This window comes from Rhinolophus hipposideros (genome assembly GCF_964194185.1).
Source record: "Rhinolophus hipposideros genome assembly, chromosome: 5".
Classification (NCBI taxonomy): Eukaryota; Metazoa; Chordata; class Mammalia; order Chiroptera; family Rhinolophidae; genus Rhinolophus; species Rhinolophus hipposideros.
The window spans coordinates 45419038-45440498 of NC_138051.1; the positions used below are offsets into that span (position 1 = coordinate 45419038).

The window sequence follows — 21461 nt, forward strand, 5'->3', positions numbered from 1 at the left end:
TTCATACAACTGAACTAACAAAATAAAAAATGAGTGTAACTACCATAAGACCACCCCACAAAACAGAATAAAGAATTTCCTGACTGCTATTTCCTACAACACAGTCTAGCTAGTTCTTTGTTTCTGATGACTATTTTCTTTTCTTTAAATACACATTTGTTTCTATGATTCTAAAAATAATGTGACCTTGCCAAAAGAAAAGCACATCAAAGTATAAACAGAAAAATTAAAATCATGCAACCTGTGAACAGAGAAATCACTAATCACACTTAAGTGTATTTCATTAAAGCCTTTTTCTGTATATATATGTGCATACGATTTTTATTCTGCAGTTTTATAATGATATTTCTGGTTGTGGATTTATTTTTACTTCCAAATTTAGGACTTATGCTTCCTGAATTTGAATCTTCATATATTTCATCAACTTGCAAAATTCTAATCTATATAATCTCTTCAAATTCTGTTTTTTTTTTTTTCTGTCTGTTCTTTCAAGGCCAAGTTAGACGTATTTTCCATGGCTCTTTATGCTTAATACACTTTCCATCTAACTACAATTCTACGTTACACTCTGATCCAATTTAATTATTCTCTGTTCTGCTGTTATTTTCGCCTCCACTGAAATTATTTATTTCCAGATTTTTTTCAAATTTGCCAGACTTTTTGAGTAGTATCTTTTCTTTTTTTCAAATCTTAACACTTTCTTTTATGACTTTAATCACTCGAATCATACTTACTTTATAATCCGTAACCAATAATTCTATCTTCAATGATTAGAGGTCTAATGCTAATTGTATAAACTGACTACCATGAGTTTTGTAATTTGGCATTGTGGGGTCATTTTCAATGGAAATGGATTTATGGCAAAACCGTCCCACTTAGGTTCAGATGGGTCCTTCCGGAAAGTTACTGGTAACTCTATGTTCACTAACCCCCTTCCCCCATTGAAGCAATTTTTTAATAACATGATTTTTAATAATACAATCTATCTCCTTACTGCAGAATATAAGTTAATATGTTCTTGACAATCCAGGATCGTAACTAAGGGCACTGATTTTGATACTTGACTATAAAGGAACAATTTCTCTGCTTTATATCCAAGGTTGCTTTTAAAGAGCATCTGTAAACTCAAGTATTACCTCAACTGGCTGGGAATGACTTCACAAAATTAGTTTCAATTCAAGTGAAGATACCTGCCTTTCTTTCTTTAGCATAAATTTTTCTTTAAAAATTCCTGACTATGCCCTACAGAAACTCTTTTTCTGTAACTTCTACAATGAACTGATGTCAGTTTTCTAAGGTAAAATTCTTGAAAGCTGATATAATCTCAAAATATCACCATCGTTTAGCTCTTCTCTAATAAATATTTAAAAATATGCATTTTTTTAAATTGAAATGTACAAACCGGTAGTAAAGCTGCTTTGGAATTTACTTCATGAATTTCTTCTGTAGATGGCATTCTACTGCTACTTTTCACTTGAAAAAAACAAGAAAAAGGTTATACATCTAATTTTATTTTATAATATCAACTAAACAAACAAAAAGTGCTACTAAGCATGAATAACTTTCATAAGATAACTTAACCTCTCCCTAACACTGAAGAACACGAAAGTTACATGAGGCCATGGGTCTCTTGGCAGGACATTCAAATTTTTCAGGTTATTTTTGTGAAAAGGCAGTAACAAACAAGAATATGAAAAAGGCTTGCTCTTAACCTGTTCCCAAATGTCTTGTGTATCCTTCCAAGGATATTTTGTTTGTGTCTGTGTATACATACCCCTTCTTTACTTCTTTTCTGATATATAAATGGTAGCAATAATATATACTATATACTTTGGGGTGTTTTATTGTGGATTTTTTAAGTAGTATGAGCTTGGAGATCTTTATTAGTATACAGAGGTCTCTATTCTATTCTGATGCTACAGTGAATTTCATACTATGAATATATAATAATTTATTTATCCAAACTCCAACATTTTGATATTTGGTCTTATTTCAATCTCTTGCTATAAAAATGTTACAATTAGTAATCTTATACATGTATCATTTTACAGTAATGTAAAAATAGAATAGTTCATTTTTCCCCCCAGTTTAAGATGCCACCTTTTGGAAACAAGCCTATTTAAAAAACAATTAAAAAAAGGGCCGTGTACCAAGACATGGAAACAACCAAAATGTCCTTCGATAGATGAATGGATAAAGAAGTTGTGGTACATATACACAATGGAATACTATTTGGCGTTAAGGAAAGATGATATAGGAGCATTTGTGACAACATGGATGGATCTCGAGAGAATAATGCTAAGTGAAATAAGTCAGACAGAAAAAGCAGAGAACCCTATGATTTCACTGATATGTGGTATATAAACCAAAAAGAACAAGACAAACAAATGAGAAAGAAAAACTCATAGACACAGACAATAATTTAGTGGTTACCAGAGGGTAAGGGGGTGGGGGGTGGGTGATGAGGGTAAAGGGGATCAAATATATGGTGATGAAAGGAGAACTGACTCTGGGTGGTGAACACGCAATGGGATTTATAGACGATGTAATACAGAATTGTACACCTGAAATCTATGTAAATTTACTAACAATTGTCACCCCAATAAAATTAATTTAAAAAAAAAAAAGAAAAAGGGCCGTGTGACACGTTGGCTCAGGTGGTTGGAGCGCCAAGCTCCTAAGGCCAAGGTTGCTGGTTTGATTCCCACAAGAGCCTGTGAGCTGCAGCCTCTACAGCTAAGATTGTGAACAACAGCTCTCCCTGGAGCTGGGCTGCCATGAGCAGCCAGAGGTTGGCGTCAGCTGCCATGGGCTGCTGTGTGCTGCTGTGTGCTGGCGCAGGCTACCATGTGCTGGCATGAAAGGCTGGTGACCAGTGTGAGTGGCCTGCAGCCAAAGTGAATGGCTGACAGCCATCGTGAGCGGCTGGCAGCTGGTGAGAGCTGTTGTGAGCTGCGGACCAACGATTAGCAACTGACTGCCTCAGCAGGGGGAGCGCAAGGCTCATAATACCAGCATGGGACAGGGAGCTGCGTCCTACACAACTAGACTGAGAAACAATGGCTTGAACCGGAATGGGGGGCGGAGAGGTGGAAGAATGGGGGGGGGGAGTTAATTTAGAAAGAATTAACAACTTTATGATACAATAAAGGAATACCTCAAAATGAAAGGTGAAGGGAAATCTTAGAACAAAAGTTGTAATCTAAGTGTAGAGGGCAAAAAGGCCAGATTGAAACGTATTAGAAAACTCTGGGCAAAACTTTCAAGATGATGAAACTGACAGGATACACATACACACGTATAGTATATAACATTTGAACATCTTGAAGAAATTTAGTCAAGTAGCAGAGAATCCAGTGTTCATCTAACCAAAATTATGCATAATTATATTGACAGGAAAGGGCGAAAACGTGTGTGCATACATGTGTACATTTTGGGGAACCAAGAGCTAGGTAAATAAAGAGGTCAATCCTTATCTTCTTTAGTGGGAGGTCAACAGATATTACCTAAAACTGAAATACGAGGCTTCAAAATTATAAGCATGCTAACTTCACAAATAACATCCATGTTATCTGAAATTTATGAATTTTATTTCTTCTCTCCTAATTTTTCTACCATTTCTTTTTCTTCCTTGATTTCTCTGGCTAGAATGTTAAATAGAAATAGTAACAGCCAGAATCCTTGTCTTGTTCCCATTTAGGGCTTTCAATATTTCACTATGAAGTATAATATTTGTGATAACTTTTTATAGATACCTTTATTCAGAGTAAGTAATCTCCATTCTATTCTTACTCTGCTAAGAGTTTTAATCACGAATAAATATTGAATTTCATCAAATACCTTTTATGCAGGTATTGAGATGATCATATGATTTTTCTTCTTTAATTATCATACATTAATTTGAATATCAAACCAACTTGTGCATCTGCAATAAACCCAACTTGTATACCAAAAAAAGACTGAATACCAAAAAAAGCTGTATACCAAAAAAGATTGAAAGGGGAAATGATGGTAACAGAAACAGGGTAGTGCTGCTTTTCTTAAGGAACCTTATAAAGGTAATATGCACATAATTGAGAAGTTGTGTGGTAATGAATTTACATGCATATATAACTGACTCATAAAAAAGCATGATATGGAAACATTCCCAGGCCATTTAATTTTTAAGTGATAACTTACAGGTGCAGAACATGTATGGTATACCACCTTTTGTATAAAAGAGGCAGAAAAGACTATTGTAATATATGACTGAATAAGCATGAAATTCTAGAGGATAAACAAAAATAACAGTGATTACAAGTGGGGTTGGAGAGGGAGAGTGATTTTCAAAGTGCTTGTGTATGTATATATTTTATTTTAACCAAATAAATGTATTCGCTATTTTAAAAAGTTAATTTAGAAAAATTTGTTGACTATACAGATTAAAACACAACAGATTCACTTATAAAAGTTAAAATGAGCAGATTTGTAAAAAAGCAAGTCTTTATATAGCACCCTTAGGGACTAAACAATTTGTAAAAAAAATGTTATAATTATGTGTTTTATTCAAGGTTACAGCAACAATGATGGACCAGAATATTCATTTTATGACTCCCAAAACACTCAATGCTCAGGTGTGACATACACAAAATACATTTAAAGCTTACCTGTGTATGTTTGCTAACATAACTCACATAGTCAAAATACTCACCTTGTTCTGAATGAAGAGAAATAGAAGTTTCATGACACTTGGTAAATCCAGCATGAGAACTCAGGTTTTTCAAAGTGGTTTCAGAAGGAATATCATCCTGCATATTGCACATATACACAATTTAAAAACAACTGAACTGAATTTCAAATCATTATTCTAAGTAGATTTATTTAGCTTACATGCTTTATTCTATCTGACACTAAAGGGTGTATTACAAATTAGTTATCTGTTTCAATATCAATCTCAAAAAGCTGCATCAAAATACCCTACTTGCTATTGTTCATAAATATACCTGAATGAATCCTTTTTCATAGTAACACAAGTTCATAAAAAAAAAGTTGGGGGAGAAAACAGGACACTTGGTAAATAAAACATTTATCAATTCACCTATGTTAGTAAGTTTTATGACTAACTGCTAAAAGGTATCAATAAATATCTCTTAAATTCTAGGACTCCAAGTACCCAACTACAAATTAAAACATTAAAAAAAATTACCTTCACTAATAATAAGAACAAATATATTACCCAAATTATAATGTACGTTCAACTTGAGCAGCTAACTATACTGTAAGGAAGAACTAAGATAAGAGACACTGGATTTTCTTACACTGGCACAAATAAACTGAAAAAATGAGCAAAATAATATACTGGGTACATATTTTTAATTAAAGGATATTTACTTATAGGAAAAGAATGTGATAAGAAATTTTATTAAGCTTAAATAATTCCAATTATAAACAGCTCTATTAAAACTTATGAAGGTCCACAAAACACTTCGTTTACATATAAAATCCACTTCAGTTAAAACCTGCTCAATAAAAACCCTACATGGAATACATGTCTACATTTTAAGAATTATAAAACCAACTTCGGTAGAGATCTGTTTGTTCTTTCTAGTTCTTTATTACTTTTTCTTTCTTCTTCCTTCTTTTTCTTTTTACCACATGTGTCAGCTAAGGCTACCTAAATGCACTCAACCCATTTATGTGGTTCTTTCCTTCTCTTTAAGACATTATATATAATGAAAAATTCAGACCTTTAGAAGTATGCTAGAGAATTAAAATGGTTAGAAAACATCAAGCAAATTATAGTCTTAAAGTCCACTATACCTATACCTTCTTCCACTATCCGTATTTTAAGCTGACTCTGACTCCCACATACTGTAGGAAGCATTTACCTGTTATTCAGGCATCTCTGACTACTCCATAACTGTATTTCTCACCTCATTTTGCTGGTGCTCTTTGAGACAAGAAATACCAACTTAAAGGCAAATATGGAAAATGAACCTCACTTAATCATTACATCTCAATTTGCATATAATCACCAAATAAATCCCAAGTTAATAAAATCTAGTTAATAGACATTAAACTAGGTTATTCATTTTAGTATGATACTTTAATCAGAATATATAGCATTAAAAATACAAATGTTCAGTTTTTGTATCATCAAAATACATTCAAGTCTACCTTTTATATGTAGGGCAATAATATGTTCTGATAGCAATTACACAATTAACTATGGACACAGGAAGAACAATTACTCAAAGAAACTCTTATGTTATTATCATTTCCTTGGCTTTAGGAAAGCTCTTGTTTTTGTTGAATCTGTCATTTCATCATTTCCACGACTAAAATTCTTTAAGGGAAGGAGAAACTTAACACTTTTCTAGTCCTCTTAATTATGCTGATGTGGCTACATTATTATCCTTAAGGCTCTAAATAGTTATAGGTTATTTATAAAAGCAACAGAAGAAATAAAACTAATTTTCAGCCAGCAAATGTCTTTTTCACCAGTTATTTTTATACATTTTAAAATTTATTTAACAAACATTTATTGAATATCCACTTGCACATTATATTGTAGTTACTGGCATACTCAGCTTTTTACTGCTAGACTAGTTTCCTAGAGAGCCAGGGTTATGTTATCATAAACTATTGGACCTGGGAAAGAGCTGACTGAACTCAATTAATTAATTACTCAGTGAAAAATGTATGGGAACGATTGATTCTTTTCAAAAAAGAATCATTTTTGAAAAGAGAAATGGTAAATAATAGGTGCTACTATAAACAACACAATATTGTATGTAAACTAGACTTAAATAAATTTTTTTAAACACAAGCTATTTGTACAATTTTGAATATTCCTTAATTATTTCTTTTTTTTCAAGTTGTGTTTAACTTCAAATATTTGGGATCATTATGTTGCTGATGGTCTCTGCTAAAATTGTATTTTCTACTGAAAAAAATGTTTAATTCTATTTTCAACTATATCTCAAAACAGCAAAATAAAATTGAACTGTGCTGTTGTAAGGATTTACTTACGGATAATACTTCTTCCTTATTTGATGTTTCTTTAAACCGCTGTAAATCCATGCTATCTCTGTGCCCTTAAAGAGAGAAAAAAAACTTTACGACAAAAAGTATGTGTTTTTTCTTATCTATCAAAACAATGTCATCACCTAAAGTCTATATAAACAAGTGATTTATGTTCTTTTTCAAGTAGTTTTGATGGCTTTGCAGTTTTCTATAGCTCTTTTGATAAACACTGAAAATTATCCGTCAAGATGCTGAAGATGAGTAGTTAAGTTTATAGTAAAAACAAAAGTCAAAGGCCTCCTACAAGAATCCAAAATGTGACAGGAAGTGAACTGCTTGAAATTTAAAAGTAAAAAGGGGAGCAATAATTTTTACTATTAATAATGAAATGTGAAAGCATTATTATATATATTACATACATAATATATACATATTATATATAAACATATACGTATTATACATAAATTTTAAAAGATTTATATATAAATTTAAAAAAAATGTATATACATATCTCCATGCCAGCAGCAATATATCAACAAAGACTAAAGTGTGCTTTTAAAAAATAAATTGGGATAGATTTTATATAGGAAAAGTCGTTTCTAAAAATCCAGTCAACACCATATTGCCTAGCAGTAGAGATCAGCATGCTCAGTACCAAGATAACTTAAAGGGTTGGCCTTAATTTGCAGATTGTAAACGCATGTAATATGTTCTCTGAACAAATCTATGCATTTTCCATGACTAGGTAAATTTGTAGTCCTGGAAGACTCACACAAGACAAGGTTAGGAACCACTTGACGGAAAAATTCAAACAGTAAAGACACAGGGTCTTGTTCATACCTTGAAACATTCTGGTAATGTCCACTAACAACCCAAGCTGTTTTCTAGGAATTCTTTATTAAAGTACTTTCATCTTTAATAATCTAACAGAAAGACTGTTAAAACACAATAATCTCCCAAATATTATGGGCCTAACCAGCTCTATGAAACCTTCCCTCTTCACCTTTTCCCTCCATATGGCATACTGTCAACATTTAAATATGCTTAAGTCTCCATTATCTCTAAAAACAAAGCAAACAAAAAATCTTAAACATACAAACCACAATATTGGTTGTTTCTTCTTGCCTTCTTTGACAGCTTTTAAATTGACCCCAGTCACCTTCTTTATATTCCTGCCTCCCATTCGCACTTTATTTCACTATAATCTGGCTTTTCCCTCTGCTACTTCCTCTACTGAATCAGTTTTACCCAAGGTCATTAATACGAGGTGTGATCAACAAATACGGTGAATTTTTAAATTTAAAAAAGTTATTACAGGTGGCAGCCACTTAGCTCAGTTGGTTAAGAGTGCACTGCTCTTAACAACAAGGTTGCCAGTTCGATCTCTGCATGGGCCACTGTGAGCTGCGCCCTCCACAACTAGACTGAAACAACTACTTGACTTGGAACTGATGGGTCCTAGAAAAACACACTTAAAAAAAAAATTAAAATTTTTTACAAATGTTAAAAAAGTTATTACAGTGTAAGATACATTGCCATTAATCCTCCTCAAAACACCCCCCCCCCCCGGCTTTAAACACTTATCCCATCGTTCTTGCCACTTTCTGAAGCAGTTCTGTCAATCCTCTTTTGTGAGTGTCTTTAGTTGCGCTGTCATGGCTGCCTCGATGTCCTGAATCGACTCAAAACATTTACCTGTCATGGTCATTTTGACTTTGGGGAAGAGCCAAGAGTCACATAGTGCAGATCCAGTGAATAAAGTGGGTGAGGACATACCATGTTTTTATTCGACAGAACTGCTGTACCAAAAGTGATGTGTGACATTGAGCCTTTCCATTGTGATCACAAAATACTGTGAATGCTGCTGCCAAGTGCCATCCAACAGAATGGCAAGGATTTTCAATATGGGAAATGGTGCAACGAACCTTAGTAACAGTGTGTTAACAAGTTTCAACATGCTTGGTGCAGTTAGGTGTGAGCTACGATTGAGAGAAAGTGTATTCTAAAGTGTGTCATAAATCATCCTCCACCATGACAATGCTCCGTTTTACACATCGCTTCTGTTATATGGCAATTTCTGTCAAATAAAAACATTACAGGGAGGCCAGTTGACTTACTGGTCAGAGCAAAGTGCTCATAACATGAAGGTCGCCAGTTCGATTCCCACATGGGCCAGTGAGCTGCGCCCTCCGCAACTAGATTGAAAACGACTTGCCTTGGAGCTGAGCTGCGCCCCCCACAACTAACTGACATGGAGCTGATGGGTCCTGGAAAAACACATTGTTCCCCAATATTCCCTAATAAAAACAAAAACAAAAAAAACCACACCACATTACAATGTGTCCTCATCCACCTCATTCACTGGATCTGGAATTGTGTGACTTCTGGCTCTTGCCAAAGTCAAAATGATTCAGGACATTGAGGCAGCCACGACAGCGCAACTAGACATGAAGAGGACTTCCAGAAATGCTTTGGAAAATGGCAAGAACGATGGGATAAGCATGTTCGAATCGAGGGGGAGTATTTTGAGGGGGCTTAATGGCAATGCGTATTTTATTTTTACTACAATAACTTCTTTTAAAATTTATATTCACCGTATTGTTTGATTATACCTTGTATGTTATCATTGCCAAAATAAATGTATTTTCAGTCCCTATTTTACTTGAGCTATCAGAGGTATAGTAATGAATCATTCCTTTCTTAAATGTTCTCCTCTCGGGATATATAAATGGGTCAACCATAAACAGACATTTTCCAAGGAGAGTCCTGGCTTTCACTATTGTCGTAATGTAATTATTAGGAGTGCACCCTTTCACTTTAAAAAATGTACTGGCTTGGATGAAAACTTATATGGTCACCCTATTTATAAAACAATGCTCTTTTCCAGTTATTTCTAGCCTCCCCTGTACCTTTATGTTGTTCCCCAAGCAACTAACATTTACAAATCACTCAGGTTGTTTCAATAAAAGTTGATCAAGAGGAGCCGGATGGCTCAGTTGGTTAGAGCGTGAGTTCTGAACAACAGGCTTGTCAGTCCGATTCCCACATGGGATGGTGGGCTGCGTCCCCTGGAACTAAAGATTGAAAACAGCAATTCGACTTGGAGCTGAGCTGCGCCCTCCACAACTAGACTGAGGGACAACAACTTGGAGCTGATGGGTCCTAGAGAAATACACTGTTCCCCAATATTCCCCAACAAAAAATTTTTAAAAATGTAAATTAAAAAAAAGTTGATCAAATTCAATGGAATATCGTCAAATTCGAAAGAGAGTCCAAATAAGTTTTCCAAACAACTGTTATTATAGTAAACTGCACCTTAGAGGTGTATGTCAATATAACTATCACAGCCCAAATTAAATCAAATTAAACTACTGCCACTTGAATCCTTTTAGAAATTTTGGAACCATACTCTATTATTAGAACTATATTCTACTTGTTATAGAAGTACATCGTTTTTAATTAGTTTTTTATTTCTAAGGTAATAACTATAATTAAAAATTATATAATGTTGATATATAAATATCAGTTTGCCAACTTACCCACAAATGCTCCAAATTCTGTATTATCTCCTTCTGCAGCTTTAGAGCAAACAGTTTCCTGATCTTTGGTTACAGTTTCCAACTGGTTTTTGCAACTTGGCTGGGATGGAGTACTAACAAAAAATTTGGTTGGTGGGGATGACAGATGTGGTATGCTATTAGATGAACTGCCTAATTTTTTATTTTTACTAAACATTTTTAAGGTTTCTACCCCATGTAGTCTCTGTCGCAGTTCTGGAGGAGAAATGGCACTTGGGAATAAGGCACTACAAGAGGAATCAGCCTCAGGAAAATGAAATTCTTTTTTCTGGGATATTGTAGGAAAATCCTGACCAAATATATTACATTGGGGATCTTTTTCATCTTTCATAAAAATATTACAAAGAAAAGGATTATTACTTTCAAGACCACCTTGAGGAAGAGAGGAGCTAAGTGTATTTACAACACTGTGCTTTTTCCATACAGAAGGTCTTACAGGAACATCATCAATAAGGTTTTGAGCCAAATGTTTGGAAATGCTCAATTCTCGTGTGATTTCATTGTGAACTTTACTAGCTTCTGAAGCTTTCTGGGCAGTGAGTGTTTTTAATGTATCTACAGTCAGAGCTGAAAGATCTTGCAAATGGCCAATCTGAGAATCTAATGACTGTAATGATCTTTTTATATAGTTGACACGATCTCCAACTTCTTTAATCTGAATGCACATCTGCTCCACTCTGTAGGAGAAAAACAGGCTTTTCACAAGTGTTGAAAATAGAGTGTTGTTTTAGACATTCTTTTTGGTAATCTCAATAAATAATAATGGCAAAAAGGAAAACATTTTTACATGTACTCAAACAAGGTAAGATATAAAATAACATATGGTTATTTATTTATAGAAGGCATATTTTATATTTAAGAAGGATCCAGTGCTAATCCTATTATAATAAAATGTAAGATTTCAAAAACTTTTTGTTCCAAGGATATTTATTCCAGTTTTCCCATATCAGAGTAATACAAGAAATGTGTATACAGCCACATACACAGAACCACCATTACCATTATTGTAACTACACAAACACCATATGCTTCAAGAATGTAGAAAAGCCGATAGAAATGCATTAAAATAATGAGTACAGTTTTACTTTTCTCCAACTAGTAGAAAACATTAACTCTTCTCTGCCCTTTGCTAATGAAGGCCAAAAAATAAAAGACTGACTTACTGATTGATGTGAAATATTAAAAGAACTGAACTGTCTCCCAACACATAACGTAAAACTATTACTAAACTTACTTGTTTGACAGACATGAATTGAATAATGACCATGTATAAGAGATATAACTATTAGTAGTAGGACCCACTCTGCTATATAACCAATTATAATTAAAGAGCTTCTGAACCTTTCAAAAGTGATACGAATTCTCTCTTCACTCCCAGAATGGAATTTGTCATCTTTTTCATTAAAATACATCTCAACACACAGCTCTTCAAAATCATGAAGTTTCTTTTGATCTTCTTCTGTTAAAAAAAGTTCTAAGGAGAGAAAAGGAAATAAAAATCAATGAAGACTACAAGATAGCAAATTTTTGCTCTTTAGTCTCATGAATTACTCAGGGTTCGTAAGACTATATACATCATCTGCAATAATTTTCTCTTTTTATTGCTGTATTTCTAAAGCACTAGACAAGTATTTCTATTTTTTCCTGCACTCACAGTGTGATGTCAGCAGAAGAGTTTCAGGGACTTCCTCCAGTTCTAACTTTCTTTTCCAATAAAACACTGTCCCATCTATCTCTCTCAGACCTCTCTCCTTCACACAACCAGGTGGAGGAATTTAAGAACTGAATTGGTAGAATGGAAAGGCATTGTAAAATTTTAAGCACAGTTTGATATGGTGATTAGTCTCATGCAGTGCACAGAAAGTCTTAAAAGTATTACTGTTTCCAAAGCAGCAAAAATGGTTTGTAAAACAGTAAGTGTTATGATGTACATTACCATTTTAACAAACACAAATTGAGATGCCATACTCAAAAAAGTTTCATACTAAACTCACTTTTATAGATGTCATCTTGCACTTAAGATTCTTTTATGTTTAGGCAAATGCAACAACAGTCTTTACAATAACATTAACCAATTAAGTCTTCTGAATAAAATTACTACTTAGCTTTTAGTGTAACACTGATAAGTGATAAAATAAAAATATTGGCTTTAATATATTTTACTTACTTGGTCCATCTGAAGTCTTATCTTTTTTTCTTCTTTTACATATGTAGCAAAACAGAGAAGCCATATGGCTGAGAATGATAAGTGGTGGAGGCAGAACTGGTTTCTCATGATAAGCCATAATAAAATGATAACGCTGGTACTTCCACACAATATTGGAAATTGCCTTCACTTGTAAATACACATTACTTGTATAACACAGAATAGAAATAAAACAAAGTTAGCTAATCATGTTTTAAAGTTTTAAAGATAAAGATTTATAATTCTGAATAGATTCAAGAGTACCCTACCATAAACAAGACTAAAAGGCAAATGAGAAACTGGCAAAAATATATGCAACAAGTATAAACCACAACTTTGATATCGCTGAGGGTCTTAATTACAAACCTCCATAAAAATAGGCAGAAAATATGATTTTAAGATTTGAAAATTATATATAAGTAACAAAAACAAAATATTCAATCTTAGCAACCATGAAATAAGTGCAAATAAAAACAAGATCCTTTACGTACTATCAAACTAGCAACCATTAAAAAGGTAATGTCCAGTGTTAGCAGAGATTTGGGGACACAGGCCTATATTGACTTGCAAAAAATCCTAAAAATACATATACTGAATAGTTCTACTTTTAGAAAAACAGTCCATGGAAACACTTAAGGACTGATAAGCAAATTTAACCACAATGTGGTTTCTCGAACAAAGTAATTATAAACAAGCGAATTGAGTAATATAAAATATTGGCTTGAAAAATTATATCATGGAATACCATATAGCCATTAAGAATAAACTAGAGGATATTTATTAATGTGGGATAATGTTAAAAACTAGTATACAAATTATAAGGACATTATTTTTGAAAAGATAATATGGTTCACATTTATAAAAAAATGATAGAAAGATGTACACCAAAATATTAAGAATAGGATTACTGACAAATTATTTGCCTTTGTTTGTATATTGGATATGTATTCCTAGGCAACTTAGTAAAAATCCCAAATAAAGGTTAAATTTATAAAAAAACTGCATGTGGAAATAAAGACTAAAATTTAGAACTCATTTGATTGAAAAAAGCATGCCTCCTCCTTTGTAATTTTCAAAGATAACTTTACTTTACTAAAAACAATTTTTTTTAACTTTATTTGAGCCAAATGGAACACATGCCAAGGAGCAAGATCTCAAACATTTCCCAATGATAATTTTAGTAGCTTAAGCCGCAATAACATTTTTATAATTTTGTATATTTCTTTCACATTAGAAATGCACATTAAATGATCTCATTACAACAAGCACTGAATAAAATTCTTACTTGAAAAATGCAATAAGAAGATTAACCATAATGATATACTGTACAAAGAGGTAGACTGCTTGAAGAAATGGAGTCAACCACGTCCCAGGGCCACAGATTTTCTGAACAGTAGAATCATTTGCACACACTTTAGAAAGAAAAAAAAATTAAATATAGTAATTCACCAGTAACTGCTTAATCAGTATTTATTTATGTGAAGGAAATTTTGATTATGTACAAATCTGTTTCACAGATTCTAGCAAAAGTTTCTGGGCCGGCAGCCATAAGAACACCAACTTATGAGTATTTCAGCACAGAAGAATTTTGTGAAGGATGTAGGTATCTGTTCTACCACTCTATTCCAGACAAAGAAGTATATTTTTGTGTTGCGTATACTCTTCAAAATAGCGTTTAGCCTGAGGAGCACTGAGAATACAATTCCCAGATTGAGCCACACTATGACATTTCTGTAAGAAAAATAACTGAACCAGAAAAGAGTATGGCAAACTCACAGTAAATTTACAAACACAAAGATGACTGAGTTTCCTATTGTGTTACAAAACAGCGTTGAAGGAGTGGTTAAAGTGTCTCTCAAATACGTATACAATAATTAGATTTGAAATGCTTGCAAGCTGGGGGGAGGGGGGTTCACAGTGTGAGGGATATGGATGATGAACGTCTAAGTATTACCTTGTTTTGTACACCTGAAACTAATAAATAAATAAATTTATGAAAAAAAAAAAAAAAAAAAAAGAAATGCTTGCAAGCATTACTCCCACATAAATGTTTCTGGGGCCAGAACAGATGAATACCAACAAGGAAGGGAAGAGTTTTAATACCCAGAATAAAGCAATAAGGAATAAAGTAATACCTATTTAAGTAGGGCAAGGATTAGAATGAAATAATCATGAATTAGTGCAAATTTTTATCACTCTTTAAAAATTTTATGAATCTACTTCCACTCTATTTAGATTGGTCTTATGAAGCAAATACCCAAGGAAGAGAATGAAGAAAGTGAAAAACAATATACAACACTTTATAGTACCTAAACTTGAGCCACATCAGAAAAAGAACAATCAGTGAAAACCTGGAAACAACACTGAATCGGAAGCCTTTAAAACAAAGTATGACCAGGCTGGTTAAACCGCACTGTTTTAACCAACATCTGATAATAACTGATGACCACTACATGGCCATTCCCTAAACTAATCACTTATAAATAGGTGGGCAGGAGTCAAGACGGGAAGAAAAAGAGCATGAGAGATCAAAAGAACTAAAAAATAAAGATTCTACAACTCAGATGTGGATGTCAGTAGAACAGCCAGTAGAACTGTCAGTAGAACAGTCAGTAGAACAGTCAGTAGAAAGTTGGCTCCACCACCTATGTTCACAAGTTATCTAGCCTAATTAACTAAAACAATAAAAAAGAATCGATTACCCTATGCAAAGAATATATTCACAGTTGAATTTTATAATTCAAGAGTTGTATCCAGTCCACGATTGATCTAAACTAATTAATTCAATCCCATTACCCCTGCCCTGTTTCAGATATAGGCAGGCTGAAGCATGTGAGTTAATGAAATGAAAGAACATGTTTAACAGACTCTGGGAAAGGGATCTTCTACCCCTCTTAAGAGAATCATGGAAAACTGTTGCTAGTTAAGAGTCTCACAGTAAAGGAAACCTGTATGAATGAGACACTATGATTACAGAGCAATGGGATGAAAAAGAACAGAAGTCCTCAGTTATGAATTAACTAACCCTTAAGACAATTCTACCTCTGATCTTTTATGTGAGCTAATAAATATCCTTACTGTATAAGCCAGTTAGGTCATATTTCCTTGATTTGTAACTGAAAAAATTCTAAAATACTTTTTATAAATTAATTTTTGTTATGTTTCTTCTGGGATTTACTAATGTGTTGTAGAAAGAATTACGCTGATAAAAGACTAGAGAAAATACGTAATATTACTATAATGTTGATTTTAAAACATAAAATAGCCAAAAGATGACTGTGTAAACATAAATCCTTACCATCAATTTCATATGCATAAACTTCACCAAAAATCATCCAGTATGGATGAAAAACTATATCTTTAGCGAGAGTCCAAGATGGTTCTTCCCGAGGATAAAGTATTGCCTTTCTGGGAACACCAAAACTAAGTAATACAAGAGCCATAATCACTACAATGTAGAACATATTGGCCACCTGTTAAAAGATGAACACTGTTAAAATACATGGGAATGTAAACACAATGACAATTTTCATCTTAAAAGAGTTTCTAATGTGCGAAATTGATAACTAGAATCTTTGAGTTTCTTTTTATTCCCAATTAACATTCAGAAAACTCTCATCACTACATAAACATTAACATCAAGGAGATTATGTAAAAATTGATCTCTGGAGCTAGGCAAGTCATGGGCATCTTCTATATAAGTAACCGTTATCTCTTGTTCAAACTGGAGTCTGCCTATCTGGAATCCATGAAGATTTAAATAGAGGTATAGACACACGGGCAGATTCAGAGAATCAATTTCCATAAGTGCTCTTTCCTAAAACTGCTCTGTCCCTACATTGAAGGTGCACACTCTCTTTTCTACGTCCCTTTGATAACTGTCCTTTGCCCACTTCAAAAAAAAAAAAAGAAAAAAGCACTCTTTTCTTCTCACCCATACTGAACCCTCCCCTTTGTCATGGGCTATGAAAACCTCCTAGGAGCTGAACAGAAACAACAAACTGAATTATCAGTATGAGTGTTGAAAATATAAGTGATACTAATATTTGGTTAACAAATCTGTTGGCAAATCAGGTAGTTTGTAATTCTTAAATTTCACAAAATTGAAAAAGTGACTAACTGAACTATATCACCTAATCTCTGAAAAATAGTTTTTATTGTTAAATCAATGTGAATTTTAACATCACTACTTAGGAACTCAAAGAATTAAGTGAAATGCTATAATAAAATGTTAGTTTCTATCTACTTATTTAGGTGCACAGTGTTCAGTATTTATATCTAAAAAAGTGAACGTTGTCTCATTCAACCAATATATAATACCTATCCACAAATAATAATCTGCTGAGGTAAGTCCCATGCAGACCAAGAGACTACATTTACAATAAATTTGTACCTTAATTTACTGTGAACCAACAACTGCAATAGTAAATCAACCTAAAAAATTATTATGACATTTTTATATATTTTTAAAATGAATATTTACCAAGTAGAAATGGAAGGTAGGAATGTGAAAGGTAAAGAGGTCTAGACTGGATGGAGTAATTATAGTCGAATAATGCCTTCTTTGAGCACTTACAATAACTGAGAGAATTTATGTTCTCAATAAACAGTCTTGGGATAGAAGATTTTAAAAGGCAAATGATACATCAAACATCATTCATGGCATTTGATATACTCTGGAATCCAAACATTTATCTGTAATTCTTTTTTTTAAAAGCCCAAGTCAAAAGTCAATCTAAATCTGTACTGAAGTATCTTAAAATTACTCAAGGTCTATGAATCAGAGGTCTCTGGATTTCATAACTTTCCACATAAAGCCTACCTAACAACCTTCCTTATATATTTGATCTAAATTTAATTAAAAATATTTGAATATTCCATTTTTCATCTCTTAAATTGAGGGTTTCTAGCTTGAATGTATAGATATATGGAGTGGGAAAGATTTAGCATTTACCATGAAATTTTCATTAATCTGATCTCTATGACAGATGTCAACTGAGACGAAGATTTCTTTCATTTTAATCTCTTATATCTTCAAACTTTTCAAAGCTGTTTTCTTTAAGAAATTCCCTGCTCAGGAAAAATTCCTGTTTCCTAAACTCTTTCCAAATACCTTATTTGTGAAAGCCTTCATGACAGAATTAGTTACTAGCTCTTTGGTCTTCATACAAGAGTTTACAATATCTTTCTGTAGCTATCTATCTGTTCAAGTTTGTCTTTATACCACATTGTGAATTCCATGAGGATCTGGACCATGTCTTATTCATCTCTGAAGTTTCAGCTTAGTATGATCCATAGCATATAATAGATATACAATGATAGAAGAAAGAGTGTTAAGTTACTCTGGGAATCCACTATGAAATTCATCTCCTTTATTAATTATTTAAAGGTATCCTTTACCGAAGGACTTCTTATACCCTGCAGTACCTACTTTAAGCAGATAATCAGAACATTAACCATTCTGAAAGTTTTGAAGGGGGTGGAAACAGAAGATAGCACTAGGAGAAGACAGATAATGATATACGATTGGTTGAAAAGGAGAAAGACATAATCCTGATGGAAGGTGGATCGAAAGACCATGGATAAAGAAGAAAATGAAACATACTCAAACTCCCTGTGGCTAGGATGTAAGAATGATGGGAGTGTTGGGAGTACATTAGAAGCAAGATTCAGACAGAAATCAGATAGCTCCATTTTCTCTTAGCTTCGTCTACTTTTCCCATCTCCATCTATTATTATGGCTGTCTACTTCTGTACTTCCTACACCCCCATTTACTGTACATTACTATTTAAATTAACCTGATACCACTAAGTCACTAAATAACATGGTATGCAGTGAGAGCTGGAGCACCTTTATGCACACTAAAAAGTTAGGATAAAACCAATTCTTTCCCAAAAACCTTAACTCCTCTGTTTCCTGGAAATACCATCACTTTATGAAAGAATGGAAAAAGGATGAACAATGAGTACTATTTTTGATGTGTGTATAGAAAAGCTGTAATTCTTAACTGGGGGGGAGTAGGACACATTCTCCTGGAGGGGAAACATGTAGTGTGAAAAAGCAAATATAATAATAAAACTTTATACTCATATTCAGAAAACTTTAAAATCTTGTTTTCATGATGCCACGTAATGCTGATAGTCCTGTGAGCTAGTGAGGTTACTCGGAAGATAAATCTAATTTAGAAGACAGTGATTTTTCCAACATTAAGGAAAAGAGTTTCAGAAACTCAAAGAATATATTTTTATATTTAATAAAAGGGGGCAGATAATTAAAAAGGATTGAGGAACAGCATACATATTATAGGTCTATTTTGATAAAACTATTATATACATTTAAGTATGTGAAATCTGACACAAACACATGTATTCAGAGATACATCTTGAAGAGTGAAAAGCTATACATCAAACTGTTAATAGTGAATGTTTCTGGATGGATGGTAGTTTGCCTGTATTTGCTAAAATTTTCTACAATGAGTAGTAATTTTAGAGTAAGGAAGGAAAAGCTACTTTTACTAAAGCAATAGCATAATAGTTTGCCTTTTCACCACTGAAAACTGAAAATGTTTATGTCAGAAGTAGGCCCAATGTTTTACATGTTTTAGTTCAGTGCATAAAAAAATTGCACATTAAATCTGACATCTATTTTTTAAAAACAAAACCTGCCAGATGGTTAAGCCTATGGGAGAGAGCCAAATATTGCCCACACTGCGTCGGGAAAAGATGACATGATCTGGATGCAACGTTAGAACCCAGTCTGGATCCATGGAGACAGCTGAGGAAAGAACTGCCCAAAGACATACACCATAGACAGTATTTGTTGAGCTGGCATTATCTCGCCAAGTACATTAATACTGGCACAAGACTATGTGGTGTGTTGGAGCTGAGAATGAGAAGTTGGAGCTCATCAACTTGTGAGATGTTCTTGGACTGCCCCCACTGATTGAAAGTCATCATAAAGAACAATCTGACCATTGCTTTCAACAATTATACAGAAAAGTCATTCCAAATGACAAGGAAAGACAAAGAAATGCCAACTTAGTTTTCTTATGGAAAAGAAAAATCAAATTGTGGGGGGCCCACTTCAACGGGTTCCCCTTTATTTTTCTTCTCTAACATCCCAGTTTTCAGTGTTCCATATAATCCATGCCCTGCCGATTCAATTTCACTGCTAACTAACTACTCCTTGTTATCAAAGAAGTTATAGTTAGGCTCTGCCTTTTTACTTATTTCTGAAGCTTTCAAAGAACAGCTCACATCCCATCGCTTTAATAACAGCCTCCACAGATTCATCTCTTTTCATGAATCCCTATTTCCCCTACTCATTAATTTAATAAACCACATTGACAGTTTGCTAATATCTCATAGGATTTTCTAAAATATTAGGTGTAAGACAGTCTCCTCAAGATAGATCATAAAATTATTAAAAATAACTACAGGACTGGAAAAGTAAAAAAAGAGAGAGATGGTTTCATAAAGTTCAGAGGCAATATCCTAATACTTGTTGCACATCTTGCATAGGAAATAGAATAACTACTTCGTGAACAATCAGTTTTTAAAGTTTATAATCTGATATAAAAATAAGAGAAAAAAATCTTAAGAATCAACTTATTAAAATGCAACGAATGAATGTTCAGTATTTTAATGTTTCTTTTTTTCCTACTTGTAATAGCTTTATCCCTCCAAACAACAAACATTTACTATGGAGAACCTACTATGTGGGCATGGTGGTAAGTACTGAAGATATAATGGTGACTGAAATTAGACAAAGTTTGATTCTCCAAGGAATATTCTCCTCTATATTCTAGAGGAGAATATAAGTAATCTAGTAAGAATACAGTTTAAAATATAGACACAGAGATAAATATTCTGAAGGGAAGAAACAAGGGTCCCATAAAATTGTACAGCAAATGAACTTGATCTAGCTGGAGGACATCAAAAAAGCTTTCCTGAAAAAAGAATTATGTTGGAGCTGAGATTTGCAGTATAAACTTAATTAGTCAAAAAGGCTGAGGGTATGAGTGTAGATGAGGGTGATCACTCCAGGCAGAAAGAAGAATATAAGCCATGGTACCCTGATAGGGTTGTGCTAAGGAAAATATAGGAAGGCCTATGTGACTAGAGCAAGATAAAAAGTTTAAAATGGAAGGAGACCAGACTTAATAAAAAAGCACGGAAGATGTTATTCGTGGAGGAAACTAGGTAAAGGGCCCATAGGCTCTCTCTGTCATTATTTCTCACAACTGAATGTGAATCTATAATTACCTCAAATTTAAAAATTAAAAAAAAAAAAAAAAGAAAAGCAACAGCCAAACTGGTTAGGGCCTATGGGTTTCATTAAGTACACTGATCTCTAGAAGTAATGCAAAACCATTAAAAAAACTTTTAAGAGGGGGGAGTGACATATGCAGATTTGCATTTTGAAGGAATTACTCTGTTCTAATGTAGATTGAAGATAAACCAGAGTGGCTGTGAGTAAACAGATTACTAGAGTACTGCAGATACCAGGTGGTGATGGATTGGCTTAGGGTAGTGGCAGTAAAGATGAAAAGAAATTCAGATTGGAGGTAACAAGTTCATCTCTTTCATTCTAATCTCAAATATTCATAGCAAGTAGTATTCAAAAATTAAAGCATTTCAACATACAGCAAATAAAATATGGTTTTCCTAACCATACCCATCAAATACTTTCT

The 21461-nt window shown here is 33.4% G+C and overlaps 1 protein-coding gene across 1 annotated transcript in view; it reads right to left on the reverse strand.

Annotated features, from left to right (window-relative positions):
• Positions 1-21461, reverse strand: part of TRPM7 (transient receptor potential cation channel subfamily M member 7) — an 83695-nt gene that overhangs the window by 16135 nt on the left and 46099 nt on the right. The window contains exons 21-28 of the mRNA XM_081050059.1: positions 16067-16241; positions 14054-14180; positions 12751-12935; positions 11925-12057; positions 10545-11260; positions 7012-7076; positions 4691-4787; positions 1403-1473 (exon numbers count right to left, since the gene is read on the reverse strand). Coding sequence (XP_080906185.1) covers positions 1403-1473; positions 4691-4787; positions 7012-7076; positions 10545-11260; positions 11925-12057; positions 12751-12935; positions 14054-14180; positions 16067-16241 — 1569 coding nt within the window. The remainder of the gene's footprint in view (positions 1-1402; positions 1474-4690; positions 4788-7011; positions 7077-10544; positions 11261-11924; positions 12058-12750; positions 12936-14053; positions 14181-16066; positions 16242-21461) is intronic.